General features: G+C 61.4%; 1 protein-coding gene across 2 annotated transcripts; it reads right to left on the minus strand.

Moving 5' to 3' along the window:
• Positions 1 to 960: 960 nt before the first annotated feature.
• On the minus strand, positions 961 to 14,018 carry DNAJA4 (DnaJ heat shock protein family (Hsp40) member A4). 2 transcript variants are annotated; one of them, XM_047736027.1, is made up of 8 exons: positions 13,805 to 14,018; positions 12,937 to 13,075; positions 7,612 to 7,792; positions 6,012 to 6,116; positions 4,793 to 5,020; positions 3,752 to 3,982; positions 1,456 to 1,556; positions 961 to 1,366 (listed from the first exon to the last, which is right to left on the minus strand). In XM_047736027.1, the coding sequence occupies exons 1-8, from the start codon at positions 13,882 to 13,884 to the stop codon at positions 1,151 to 1,153; spliced, it is 1,281 nt and encodes a 426-aa protein (XP_047591983.1). In that variant the 5' UTR covers positions 13,885 to 14,018; the 3' UTR covers positions 961 to 1,150. The 2 variants fall into 2 exon arrangements, with proteins under 2 accessions (XP_047591983.1, XP_047591984.1); XM_047736028.1 differs by lacking the exon at positions 13,805 to 14,018 and adding an exon at positions 11,689 to 11,839.
• Positions 14,019 to 14,646: the final 628 nt, after the last annotated feature.

Genomic DNA, 14,646 nt, shown 5'->3' on the forward strand with positions numbered 1-14,646 from the left:
TCCTGCTGGAGCCTGGTCCCCCCCACACGAGCCAGCTCAGCCCAACTGCGTGGGCCTGATGGACCCTCCACCCCGCTCCGGCGGCCCCTGGCGTCAGACTCTGCTTCTCCAGAACCAGGCGTAGGCGGTCTGGTGAGCGAGCGGCTTCTGCCCTCACCCAGCCACATCTAAAGCATTTTCTGACCCCAACGGCCATGGGAGGGAAGGGACCGGTGATGGCTGGGGCTGCGGCAACTCCACGTGAGCTGTGGCCGCCTGCTGGGAGTGAAGCAGTGAGGACAGTCCGTCGGGGCAGGCGGCCTACGCCACCATGCACAACAGAGTCCTGCCCGAGCAGGAAGCCGTGTCCCGTGGCCACGCAGCCAGAGGAACGACCTCTGGGAGGGGGTGCGGATGTACATCTGTGCCTTCCCAGCCTGGGCTGCTGCTCCCGTGGCCACTGCCCCCGTGGCCACTGCCGAGGCTGCAGGGTGTGTGGGGGTGTCCTTTTCTTCACGGTAAGCACTCGGGTGGGAGAGCACTGCAGAGGCTGCCGGTAGGAAGTCCTCACGACCACAAACAAGGTGCAGGGCCCCAGCAAACAGTTATGTTAGCCTGGTGTGTCCTCATAAGACCAGGAAGCTTCCAGAAATTTCCGAGAGATGATCACACACACCCACTGCAGCCCCAGAGCAGCAGCAAGGCTGGCGCCCCGCAGCCCTCGCCCTGTGAACCAGGCCCCGGGGCTGAGCACAGGCCACAGACGTGCTTCTGTTCTGGAACAGGATCTTCTAGAATCTAGATGCAGCAGCCCTGGAGGCAGGGCAGGGAAGCCGCGCCTGGGGCACTGCCCAGGGCCCTGCTGGGGGCTGCCCTGGTGGACAGGACACAGCAGAGCCCCCAGGAACAAGTGTCAGTGCCGTCCCTGGCATCTCAGAAGTGTCCTGAAAACGTGAATAAGCAGATCCGTGTGCAGACTGGGAGTCACACTTGAAACGTTTCAATATAAATTAAGCTATAACTTAAGTGACAACCAAAGTAAAACAAAAGAAAAACCAAGAAGACACTCAGCGCCTGAGATGAACACATACACAGGACACCCCAGACACGAGGCCGTCAGGCAATGCCATTTTCATTGTGCCAACGTTACACTCGGTGCTTGCGCGGCCGCTCACGCCGTCTGGCACTGCACCCCAGCCCGCGGCCCGTCGTCGTCGTCCTCGTAGGCCTCCCGCTGCTGCCGCCAGTTCTGCTCACCGGGGCTGAACTCCTTCAGCTCCGCCTGGTCCATATCGTCCGTGACCCTCACCTTCTGCCGGGGGGGCAGCAGGGCCTCCAGCTGCGGGAGCTTGTCCTGAGGCAGCCAGTGTTTCTCGGGAAAGACGACCTGCGGGGGCGAGGAGCGAGCTGTGGCGGCGGCCCTGGCGCCGAGGCCCGCCCGGACCCCGCCCGCGGCAGCCACACTCAGGAACTTACGAGGAACTGGATGATCAGGGTCCCCTTCTCCGGGGCCGCTTTGTAGACGGGCATCCCTTCGTTGCGCACACACCTCAGGTCCCCGTGCCGGATCACCTCGCCTGCCGCAGAGAAGGCTCAGTCAGGAGCGGGAAGGCCCTGCCCAGGCTGGGGGTGGGGACACGCCGGGTTGGCGCCCGGCCCCTCCAGCGCAAGGTGAACGAGTGTGAAAAGCCAACCAGGAACCAGACCTGGGGTCGGGGCTGGAGACGGTCCAGCCCACAGTGGGGTCTGCCGCGACAACTTTCAAAAGGCACCACGGGGTTTGGGCCCCAGAACTGCAGAGCTGCACATCTGAAAATCCCATCTCCCCCAACAGAAAGAAAGGGCCCAAGAGTCCCCCTCGAGATAAGCTGTTCAGCCCGGCAGTGACGACACAGACAAGGGAGTGAACCTGCAGAGGAGTGGGGGAAGGGGTGCCAAACGCGGATTGCGGGGCAGCCCGCTCCCCACCGCAGACTCGGCAAGGGGGAGGCACCGAGGACCTTCTCGGGGGGCATGCAGGGGGCACGGGGCCTTCAGCCGCAGGTCCTTCAGTGGTCCTGTGTGCTAGAAAGTTCTGTCTCAGGGCGCCTGGGTGGCTCAGTGGGTTAAGCCGCTGCCTTCGGCTCAGGTCATGATCTCAGGGTCCTGGGATCGAGTCCCGCATTGGGTTCTCTGCTCGGCAGGGATCCTGCTTCCCTCTCTCTCTCTCTCTCTGCCTGCCTCTCCATCTACTTGTGATCTCTCTCTCTCAAATAAATAAAATCTTAAAAAAAAAAGAACTGTCTCCGCTCCTACCCCTCACGCTCCTGCCTCTGACTGACCGGGCCGGGAAGCCACCTGCAGAAGCCGCCCCCACCCCTGTCGGCTGCCAGGGCACCTTCCCCACCCTTCCCAAGTCTCTGTGCCTTGACAGCAGAAAGAGGAGACAGCAGCAGCGAAGGGACGAGAAGTAAGACGCAGCTACAAGACGGCGCGGGAGGACAGGACACGGAGCAGCGTCAGCGAGCAAGACGGACAAGAGAGGTCTCTGGCAGAAGGTTCACCCAAGCCCCGGCCCCTCCTGTCACCACGCTAGGAACAGCGTCTCTCCTCTGCCCCAGGCCACCAGCAGGGTACTGCCCGTGCGCAGTGGGACGCCAGGAGCCCTGCAACCGTGAGGCTTCCCACGACTCCTGCGGACGCTGGCCTGTCACACCCTTGGTGCCACAGTCAGGCCTGGGGCCACATGAGCAGACCCTGAACCCACACCTGCTTGCGACCTTCTCCCCTCAAGCAGGGAGGAACTAGGGACCTGGGAGGGGCCACGGCTTGCGGCTTCACACGGGCATTGCCTTACAGCACGGTGCCCAAATGGGCTTCAGTCGACAGGAGGGGATGACCTTGGTACTGTTTATTTTTACAACTTTCTGTGAGTTTGAAGTTTCCAAATAAAAAGTTTTTTTAAAAAAGAAGAAACTCCGATCGAGGCTTGGATATAGAATCCATATCCTTTTACGTACAGAAAAGGAGAAAACAGTACAGAAGGAAGCAGCAGAAAAACCGAACGAGGCCAATGGGAAGGAAGGAAGCACATGGAGGCCGGGCCCCTCTATGGTCTGCGCACCCGGCACTGGCCATCGCCACGCAGGGACAGGCAGGTCACGACCCACCCAGCCCCAACAGAGGCCCGCTGCAAGCTATTCCCTGACCCTGGCGGGGAGGACGTGGGTGTGGCAAGGGGACCAGAGAAGCTCCACTAGTGGCCAGAGTGTCAGCCAGCACCACCCCAACCCAGACGCACTCTGACAGATGAGCGGCCTCCATGTTGCCAGAGGTGGCTTCGTGTGTGCTGGGTGCACGCGCCCTGGAGGACACTGGCAGTCCTCAGTGCTGCCCCCCTGGCCTGTGTGTGTGAGCAGCCGAGGCCAAGCTGACGGGCAAGGTCTTCTCAGGGAAACTGGACCAGACAGTGTCTCCCATGTGCCCACAGCACGGAAGCTGGAGGGGCGCGCGCAGGACAGTCCACCGCCATCTGCTTCCCACACTAAGTTTTTCAAGCTTGAGGTATGGGGCTTGGCCCCAAGATTCCTGCTGGGGGCCCTCCCCCCGATTTGGAATACTTTCTAGGAGCATATTTAAAGAGCTCATAAAGTTCTCCAGTCATCAGCAGTGACTCTAAACTTGAGAGCAAAGGACGTGGTGCTGACGTCAGGGGTGAAGCGGGGCTAGTGGCCAGCAGCGTCCCAGACGCACCCACCCAGCCCAGCACTCAGACGCGCCTCTGAAACCTTACCCGACTTGGACGTGATCATGAGGATTCGATCATCCAGTGTTTTTAGCGTCTTCTTGAAGCCACAGAGGGCTTCAGAAAGCTGAATTTTCATTTTCATGATCAAGTCGTGGCCGCGCCTCTGAAAGACACTATGATCCTTCTGATCAAGCACAATTATGACATCGCCAGGCTCCAGCTCAGGCTCCTGGTCTCCTTCTCCATGAAACAGAATCTTTTGCCCATCTTTCATACCTGTGAGACATCATCCTTTCTGATTAGCATTTCTCTTAAAAACCATGCACTCTACAAAGCTCTGAAGATGGCACACAGCCCGTTGGGGACTTTGACTCATCAGACCTCCTGAGCTCGTGGGCACGAGCATCCGAGCAGTGGCTGGGATCGCCACGCCTCCCCCCGCACACCCACCACCGCGCACCCAGGTCACCATCCACTTCCTGCTGCGCCCCGGGGCCTGGCTCTGGGGGCATGCACAGTCACGTGCTTCAGCAGAAGTCCTGGAAAAACACCCTCCTGGTGTTAATTTGTACACTTTGGTCTCATCTCTCATTAGTTCATATTCACCGGATTAGGAACTCACAGAATAACGCAAAAGTACCTGGAGAGCAGCTAACCACAAGAAAAGCCTTACAATGACGGTGTCAGGCACACGGAGATGTGGGGGGGGGGGGCATACCTGGGAGCATCTGGGCAGTGGGGCGACCAGGTGCAGGAAGGAGCCCTCTGGCCAGCAATCGGCCAAGACGGTCAAGAATGATTCCAAGGGAATGGTTTGAGAAGGGGAGGGTAGTTAACCAAACTCAAGGTCAAGCACCTTTCAGAGCACATGAAAACCTTCAAAAGGGGTTGTTTTGACCTGGGAGAAGCCAGCTGCAGCATACAGACTGGCTGGTGACCGGCACTGCAGTGAAGCCGGGAGGGCGGAGTGGCGGGACCAGCGTCTGCGGCGCTGTGCTCCAGGTCCCAGACGCCTGACCTGTGCGCCCCACGGTCAGCCACCAGCAGCACACCGAGCGGGGGGAGCGCCTAGCTGTGCGGCCTCACCTTTCTCCACATGCACCTCGATAATCTTCTTCTCGCGGATCACCTTGGAGCCACTGCAGCTGTCGCAGCGGTCCTTGGGGCTGATGCGCTCGCCCTGGCCCTTGCACTCGATGCACACGGTCTGGATCTGCTGCACCATGCCCGGCCCGATCTGCTGGATGTGAATCTGCATGCCACGGCCCTTGCACAAGGGGCACTTCTCCACAGACCCCTTCTTCCCGCCGACGCCTGCAGGGGACACGGGACTGAGAGCCGGGCTCCTCCACGTGCGGCCCGTGCCCCTGCCAACAAGGGCAGTCAGCAGCCCTTCCACGGGACACCAGGGTTGGAACTCTGTCTCCAGTCTTGGTCAGCAGTATATAGTCTGGAGGATTCTAACCCAGGCAAGGAACATCCAGACATTCCAGACATTAACACGTGACTGTGAGTATCCGCGGCTTTGGCTGAGCCGGCCACGTTCATTACATGAGTTTCACGAGCTGGGCCTCCTGGTGGCCAAGGGGGCTGGGCTGAGAGACTGGAGGGCAGCAGCCCCACTCGGCCAGCTCAAGACAATGTGCATCTGAGGTCACCAATACGACTTTTCTTTAAAAATCCCAGTTTCGGGGGCACCTGGGTGGCTCAGTGGGTTAAAGCCTCTGCCTTCAGCTCAGGTCATGATCTCAGGGTCCTGGGATCGAGCCCCACATTGGGCTCTCTGCTCAGCAGGGAGCCTGCTTCCTCCTCTCTCTCTGCCTGCCTCTCTGCCTGTTTGTGATCTCTGCCAAATAAATAGATAAAATATTTTTTTAAAAAATCCTAGTTTTTAAAAATTGTGTTCATTAAATTTACATGCGAGTCAAGGGGCTGTAAACCACAGCCAGCGTCCCTGGGTCACAGGGTGCTCTGCCCGTTTCTGCCCACGCTACTGGGGACCTGAAGCACTTCCTGCCCAACCCTGTCACAGGACAGGTTTGCTGACCCCTAAGTGGGGTGAGCCCTCTGCACTTTTACGTGTTTAAAATAATGATCTACATGTTAAATAAACGTCAGTCCAAATAAAGAACATACATGGCGCAGTAAAACAGACCTGGCCCTTAGGCCACCGGTTTGCAGTCTGTTGGACCCTTAGATTTGAAAAGACAAAAAAATGACTTTTCTCCACATTATGGAACAATCAGAACTGTTTCCAGGTCTAAGGGATCACAACCGTGGGACTCATTCAAACATTCCCATTTACCTTCACATTTCTCACAAATTACATTTTTCTGGAGGGCCAACTTCTTTGTGACTCCATTATACAAATCTTCGAGAGTTACAGACAGCTGATGGACAACGTTCTTGCCTTAGGGGGAGAGCAGGAACAGAGCAGTGAGTACCATGGCAGGAGACGCAGCTGCCATGAGCTCCGGCTGCAGAGCCGTGCGGGGCGCTCGCTCCCCTCCAGCGGGACAGGGTGCATCGGCCACACACCCCCCACCCCAGCCAGCCATGAGAATGAACACCCTTTGTAGCTAAGAGCCAATCCCTCAATCGTTTACAGACATCGACCAAAAGACCTTCCATCTTTATTTCCTAAAAACAAACCTGAGGCCAGTGCCCGACGAAGGAGCCCTTCCTCCCCTCCCTGAGGAGGGCATGAATGCCGTCTGCACACCTTTAACTGAAACTCCTCCCCGGGCCGTCTGCTCTTTCCTCTTTGAGCCCTTCTGTAATCTGTGGCCAAGTGGGAACTCTCTCCTCTGCTGAACTCTTATCTGTGGGCCCCACGTCTTTGGGGAGGGAGTCTCTCTGCCCAGGGCCGGGCCAGGGTCAGACGGCCCACGGCTCCCAGGGACTCCCTCGGTCGTGGAGACGCACTGTCCCTGTTCACTGGCTGGCAACACGGACACGGGAGCTATTCACCATGAGACAGGGAGAGCGCCAGGCAGGAGGGGCCCGCACTTTCCATCGTGTCCGTTGTCAAGTACACGAGCCAGCAGCCCCGACATGGCGCCAGGGCTCCTCCTGACGGACTCGGGACTCTAAGCACCCTGTGTTTGAGAGCGGGTGGCCAAGCTTCTGAAGCTCGAAGTCGACTGTAACGTGAAAACAGATACCACCTTATCCCTCCAGGGCCTCTTGCTGCGGCAACCCACCCTTCGTAAACCCCGGGCGGAGCTCATTCCTCATTTTACACAGGATCTCAGTAAGCTAGGCTGTCTGGACTCAAAGCAGAGTATCCACAGTCAACTGGACAGGGAAAGGGGCAACTGGGGACCATGGCTAACAGCCAGTGGCAGCAGCGCGTGGCCTGGCAGGAGGGAAGAGGTAGAAAAGCACAGCCCACAGCACAGCAGGCTGGGGCCCTCGTTCACCTCCTGGGGATAAAGCCGTGAACCACGACACACAGCAGAGCGCTAGGCGGGCAGGCTCTTACCGACCTGTTGCACCTGTGCACCTGCGGGGGGGGGGGGGGGCCCGAGCAGCCTGACAAAGTGAGACAGCCCCCAGAGCATCGGCAGGAAATAGAGCGCACGGACCGGGTCGGGGGACAAGGACAGGAGGTGCTGTGATGTCCTGTAGGACACCACATGGCCTGACCCCCATGAGCGAGACACAGACAGCAAAAGGAATGTCCTTCCCCCTCCCCACTCACACCCACGGGCTCCCTGTTGGGTAGTGTCCGCAGGTGTCAGGCACGTGTCCAGGTGCCAAGAGGCTCGGGGCAGTCTGGACGCTGGGGGGTGAGGGGAGCTATTTAAGGCTAATGATCCCTTTTAAGGCATTAAGGCCCGGATTCCCATGACCGGTAGCATTTGAAAACTGAAACTTGGTTAGTGTCCTTAAAAGGCACTCACCTCTCCTCTCTCGAGCCATCCGTCCCCCGCCCCCGAAGAACATGTCGAAGATGTCCATGGGCGAAGAGAAGCTGGGGCTGCCCGAGCCTCCTTCCTTGATGGCCTGCTCTCCGCCCTGGTCATAAATGTCTCTCTTCTTTGGGTCTGAAAGCACTTCATAAGCCTGGGATATGAGCTTGAACTTTAAAGTAGAGAGGGAGAGAGAGAAGGTGCAAGTCATTAGGCAGACCACGACTCTGAGGCGCTGACGGAGGTGTTCTGCACACAGTCGCGCTCCCCAGCAGGCCGCGCTCCCTCTGGAACCCGGCTGCTCAGGAGCGGGGAGCCACGGGGCCTGCTGGGAGCGGTCGCTCCTCCCAGCCTCGCCTGCACACGGCTTGAAGCCAAAGACAGTGAGGTCAGGCTGGGTGTAACCCGGTGCCCAGCAAGGGCCCGGCTCCCGGCTGCGGCCGCCAGCCTCCCCAGCCCCCCGTGCGCTAGTTCATCCGCACAAGGACGCAGCGGCAGACGCCTCGGGGGCACCTGTCCGCGTGAGCTGCAGACACCGTGTGAACCCGTCCTCCGGGCCCGGCCCGGTCCCCCCATCTCAGGTACCGCCAGCGCCAAAACCGTGCTTCCCCTCCCCTCACACCTCATCTGGCAGCAAACCCTCTGCTCCAGTCCCTAAGATACCGCGCTCCTACCCCCAGGGTGTCACAGGGATCCCGCTGTAAACAAAAGTATCAGAAAACCCAGACTGAAAGACACTCAGCAAGACGGACCAGCAAACCAAGTGCCACGTGTGACCGCAGATCGGGGTGGGGGGTGTGACTCCAAGTGGCCCCGGAGCAAGTGCAGAAAGGTGAGTCTTTCCTCTGGGTCCAAGTTCTCCGGCGAGGTGGGCGCGCACAGGCCGTGCGTCCGGAGCCATGCGGGAGCATCAGGGCCAGGAGGTGAAGCAGGCGCCACTACATGTTTGTGGGGGTGGGAGGGGGGCCAGCGCTCACTGCCCCACGCTCCTCTGGGTACATAGGTTTGGGTTTTTTTTAATCAAAGGGCAGGGGGTACATGGATGTTTTTAAAATAAAATTAGAACACTATGAAAGATCTGCGCTCTGTCCTCACCACAGCGCACGCCCACACCCCAGAGGCCACCACTTGCACCCGGGGCCGCGCCGGAGCTCCTCAGTGGCCTGCACCTGTCCGCGTGCCGGCCTCTGTGTAGCCCACGGCACCCAGAGCGGGCCGGCACCCAGCCCACTGCCCCAGCTCTTCGGGGCAGCCTGTGGCCCTGGAGTCCAAGCCAGGCCTCGCTCTGGGCCACCCGGCCAGCCGCTGCCTTGCGCTCCCTACAGCCCCCCGCCCCCCACCGCAGCGGCCAGTCCGAGAGCACAGGGCACACGCTCAGCCACATCCACTGCCAGACCCGGGACCCAGAGCCACGTCTGCGTGTTTGATGAATGGCTTGAGGCCAGGAGTTCAGAAATGAGTACGGGACGTAGGGTGCCCTCCAGAGTCCTCTCCAGTCTGTCAGACGGGGTCCCTGTCAACAGCCTACAGCACGGCTGGCTCCATAGCCAGCGAAAAGAACGTGCTAGAAGCAACCTAACATGGAAGTAAACAGAGAAACTGGGTTTCCTCAGATCGCTGAGGGAGATCCACTCTAATTAACCAACAATAAGCACCAACTAACAAATAACGAGCTAATTTAACAGACCCAGTCCTCGAGGGGCGTCAGGCTCGCTCTCAACGCAGCCACATCTTGTGCTCCCTTGTTTCTCTGTTTCTGCAAAGCAGCAGGCCTCCCTCACCCCTACCCCCTCCACGACAGGAAGACTGCGGCGTGGGGCACAGGAGCCCCGACCTTCCGGGCCCGGCCGCCCGTCAGGGACCAGATGAATACGCTGCCCGAGAACTTCCACAAGGACCACTCCCAAGTCCTCCTAACACCTGAAAGTCACCCAATGACCAACCTAAGAAGTAGAAATGCCCTGTCCCTTGGGCAGTTAACAACGGGCCACGTCTCCGGCAGGGTGCAGGCACCCACAACCCCGAGCAGGCCCGCCACACCCCTGCGGCTCCAGCCCCCTGTTCCGGTCGTCCCACCCCCTCAGCTGGAGCTCAGTGCTCTCACCAGCTCACCTCTCCCTACTGTGGTCATGTTGCAGGACTGAGATCACCGTGCGGCTAGACAAATGGGACTTGGGGATGACGTCACAAGTTGGAAGCGTGTTTGTGACATGAGCTGGCGAGCAAACCACCATCACCCCACGGGAGGCCGCGTGCGCAGGGGCTCGGGAACGGAGGCAGGGTGCCGTGTGTGGCGGGCTTTCCTCTACGTGCTCGTGCTTCTCGTACTGCTACGCTCTTGTGTGATTTTTTAATATTTTATTTATTTATTTACTTATCTGATAGAGAGAGGGAAAGAGATCACAGCAGGCAGAGAGGCAGGGGGAAGCAGGCTCCCCAGTGAGCGGAGAGCCTGATGTGGGCTCGATCCCAGGACCCTGAGATCATGACCTGAACCAAAAGCAGAGGCTTAACCCACTGAGCCACGCACGCGCTCCTCTTGTGTGATTTTTTTAACTTGAAAATCTATTATTCCAATGAAAAGCTACAGTGAAATTGGCCAAAAGCCCGAATTCCTCTCCAGGTGTGGAAGGGGAGAGCCCTCACCTGCGAAGGGGGGCCGAGCGCCCCACGGACAAGCCGCCACAGCGGGCCCTACACACCCCAGGAGGGGCCGGTAGCCAGCACAGCTGCCCGATGCTTAGCAACACAGGACAACAGGGCACAAAACAAAGGCCACCCCCTCCATCCCCGCTGGCTGGCTCACCCGCCTCCCCACGGGGTGAAAGGACAGGCTTAATCTATTTTTGAAGAGACATGAATAATACAGTGACAAACTCAGGAGCAACAACAAAGGTTCTACCGGTTCTTCCCACACAGAGAAGGTGAACAGGACCCGCACACAGACTTGCATGAGAAAGACAACGTCTATGTCTACACCGCGGGCCCAGCACACAGTAGGACAAAAACAGGGATCTGTGAATGAACGAGGAGGCTCCCCTCAGGGAACCCCACCCCCTTTGATCTCCAACCCCACTTCCATGGCAACTGCCGTCCCAGACCGTGTCTGTACGGGGCGTGCTGGTTCCCTCCACCAGCCCGACCACCTTCCAGCCCCTGCACGGGATAGCAGGCCAGGGAGCGGGTGTGGCGGCCAGGGGGCGGGGGTGGCTGTAGGAATCAGACAAGAATTATCACCAGGGCAGGAGGACGCCGAGGCCAGGGGCTCAGGGCAGGGCTCAGCCTGCTGGGACCACAGAACTGAAGGTTCATGAGCGGTGGGGACATCACAGGACCCCCACGCCCTAGGCCCACCAGCAGAAGCCTCACATGGGACACCCGTTCGGTGCCTGGCTCTGAGTACCAGCTTGGAGCAAACCAGACGGTCAACTGAGAGAGGGACGCACAGGCAGCACCCCTGGGAACGTCGTGGAGGTCAAGTGAAAGTTTTCGAGCAGACTTGCTCCAAGGGCACACACACAGCCTTGAGCATGCTCCTGGACGCTGCTCCGAGCCCTGACCAAAGCCAGCTTCCAAGCTGTCCGCCGAGAAGCCTGGATCCGCCCCCCCCGCCGCCCCTAGAGAGGAGGCTCTCCCCGACAGGCTCCAGTGAGGCCACGAGCACGTCTGTGACTCCCCACACTACGGACGAAGCCAGGCCCTCAAACAACCACAGTGATCTCTAAATATAGACGAGAACGCGAGTGAGTAGCAACAGTCTTGCGGGAAACACGGTAAACTTGGGACAACCGCACTCGGCACATGTGCCTAAATATAACCTCCCAGCTCCACCGCCAGCCGCCGGCATGGGAGCGGGCACACACGGCGGCATCCCGGGGCTCCCGCCTCTAGATGCCTGATCAGCGGCTTCGGCCGCCAGCTGGGGGTCACTGCTGTCCCTACCGCAGGAGACCCTCCCCCACGCCACGCCACCTGAGACCGCAGTTTTTTCTAAGAAAGCAGCAAACTGTGGAAGGAGGAACCCCTAAGCAGCCTTCCCAAGAACCAGCAGGCGGTCCTGCCAGTTACCTGCTCAGTGGGTAACGGGCCTCCTGGGACAGAGCAGGGCGGCTGTTCCCAAACAGGGAATTCATTCCGGTCGCCACCACGCACAGCATTCCCTGCTGCGGGTCCTTGGGATCGACTCTGGGTCATTCGTCACAAAAAACCTGGACTATTCCTGTAAAGTGATGCGTCAGGGTAGAAATCTCCCATCCCCGCTTAACAAATGAGATTATTCAGTGTCTCATGACCTTGACCAGGTGGGAGACAGGCCAAATCCACCTGGTTCCCGGTGCTGATGCACCAACAAGGAAGAAACACAAACCATTCCACCCACCGGCAAGTGCACAACTTCTGGTGTTGCCTCCGTTTCCTGGGGTTGCCAGCGGCCCCTCCTACAGGGCTGCCCTCTGCGGCTGTGCCAACCACACTCCCCTGGGGAGCTGGACACATTGGGCAGCATGCTGGCCTGCCCTGGCAACGGAGGAGTGGGGGGCTCCAGGGCTCCCAGTGCTCGTTGCAGCCCCCACCCCCACCCCCGCCATCTGCCCTCTCACCCCAATGCCCACAACAGCCACAACCCCGTCGCCTGCCCCCACCCAAGCCCCCTGACCCCCACCACCTGTCCTGAACCTGTCCTGAAGCTGAATCCAAACCCAGTCCCCCAACCACAGCCCTGCTGCCAGCCCAGGACCCCAGCCCCTCAACCCCAGTCCCCTGACCCCAGCCCCATCCCAGCAGGATGGACCTTAGTCTCCCAACCCCCGCTGCCTGCCCCCACCCCAGTTCCTCAACCCCAGCCCCACTGCCTGCCCCTGACCCCAGCTCCCAACTCTAGTCCCCAGCCCCAGTTCCTCCACTGGCCCTGACCCCAGTCTCCCAACTCCCACTGCCTGTCCCCAACCTAGCAACCCCAGCCTCGCACCTGCCCCAGACCCCAGCCCCACTGCCAGGTCCTGCGACCCCAGCCCCCTGACCCCCACCGCCTGCCCCCAACCTCAGTCTCCCAACTCCAGGCCCCCAACCCCCGCTGCCTGCCCTCCGCACCAGCCCCTCAACCCCAGCCCGGCCACCTGCCCCCACACCCCGTTCCCTCAACCCCATTCCCCCCACCCCTGCCCCTCCACTGCCCGACCAGAGTTTCCCAACCCCCGCAGCCTGCCCCCAACCCCGCGACCCCAGTCCCGCCGCCAGGCCCCTGACCCCAAGCCCGCGACCCCCACCACCAGCCCCCGCCAGCCCCGACCCCAGGCCCCCGACCCCCGCGCCCCGCACCTTCTCGCCCTCATCCGGGTTCTTGTCCGGGTGGAACTTGAGCGCCAGCTTCCGGTAGGCCTTCTTGATCTCCTCCGGGGACGCGCTGGGCTTCACCCCCAGGATGTCATAGTACTGGGTCTCCTTCACCATCTTGTCCCTGCGGGCGGGCGGGGCGGGCGAGGCCGGTCAGCGCCCCCCGGACCTCCCGCCGCCCGCCCGCGCGTCCCGCTCTGGCTCCCGCTCCCTCCGCCCTGGGCTCCCGCCGCCCGCCGCCCGGGGCCGCCGCACTCGGCCTCCGGCTCCTCCGCCGCGGGTTTTATTGGGCGCCGGCGGAAGGTTCCGCGAGGAGACGGTGACGCCACAAAGGCCCAGAACCTTCGCGGAGGTTCCGGCGGCGCGCGGACTGGCGGCGGGCGGGGCGGCGGGGGCGCGGCGGGCACCGGAACCCCCGACCCCGGACCCCGGACCCCCGACGGCGACGCGCCTGGCTGCGGACCCCCGCCCCCCAGACCCCGATCCCCACCCCGGACCCCGACAGCCGGCTCGCCTGGCTGCGGACCCCCGCCCGCCAGAGCCCTAGACCCCGGACCCCCGACGGCGACGCGCCTGGCTGCGGACCCCCGACCCCGACGGCCGGCTCGCCTGGCTGCAGACCCCGACCCCCGACACCGGACCCCCCTACCTTGGACCCCAACGGCCGGCTCGCCTGGGTGCGGACCCCCGCCCCCCAGACCCCGACCCCCTACCCCGGACCCCCGACCCCAGACCCGCGACGGCGACACGCCTGGCTGCAGACCCCAAACCCCCACTTGCCTGGCTCCCGACCCGGGACCTGTCCCTGCCCCCCGCCCCTGAGGCGGGGCCTGATGCGACCCCGCCGGCTCACCCGGTCTCCTCTGCCGCGCGCTCCTCCGGCTGCCCGTCAGACTCCCCCGAACTCCAGCTCTGACCGCCGCCCCGGGCCATGTCGGGGGAGCTGGGAAAGGGGCTTCGGCGCGGATGCCGCCCTCCGACGACCGTCCCGCCGCCCAGGGACCGCCGCTTTGCCCTTCCGTGGGTCCCCGGGTCCCCCTGGCCCGAGGACAGGTCGGCTCGAGGGGTCGCGCGGGCGGAAACCCTGCCCCGAGGGGTGGGACTGGGCCCGCTAAGTCCTGTGCTCCGCGCGCGGGCGCCAGGCAGAGCCCCAGGGGTGTGGCCGCCCTCTGTGCGGTAACGGCCAGCGGGCGTGGGGAGGCCTGCAGCGCATGGCTGCACCCTTGAGGGGCTAAGGGTGGGCGGGGGTCCGCGCCATGGCGAGACCCTGGTTCCCGGGGCCCTGCCGCTGCTGGCACCCCTCGGGGTCATTTTCAAGGCTGGCAGGAGCGTAAGCCCTTCCAGTATCGGGCTGTGGTGCTCTGCCTGCCCCAGCTGTGGACCAGGGCCTCCCCACTCACACGTGGGATTCCCCCCAGTCCCCCACAGGTAAGCAGTGATGTCAGGCGCGTGTGGGCAGTGACGCACTTCAGGGGTGAGTAGACACGTGTCCAGGTCTCCCAAGAGTGGGCAGCAGCCCCTCCTGTCCTGCTGGGGGGAAACCAGAACCACTAAGTTGGGGGCGCCTGGGTGGCTCAGTGGCCTACTTGTGATGTCTATCTCAGTGGCCTACTTGTGATGTCTATCTGTCAAATAAATAAATAAAATCTTTTAAAAAAAAAACAAAAAACAAAAAAAAACCCACTAAGTTGGACC

Source organism: Lutra lutra, chromosome 7 (genome assembly GCF_902655055.1).
Source record: "Lutra lutra chromosome 7, mLutLut1.2, whole genome shotgun sequence".
Taxonomy (NCBI): Eukaryota; Metazoa; Chordata; class Mammalia; order Carnivora; family Mustelidae; genus Lutra; species Lutra lutra.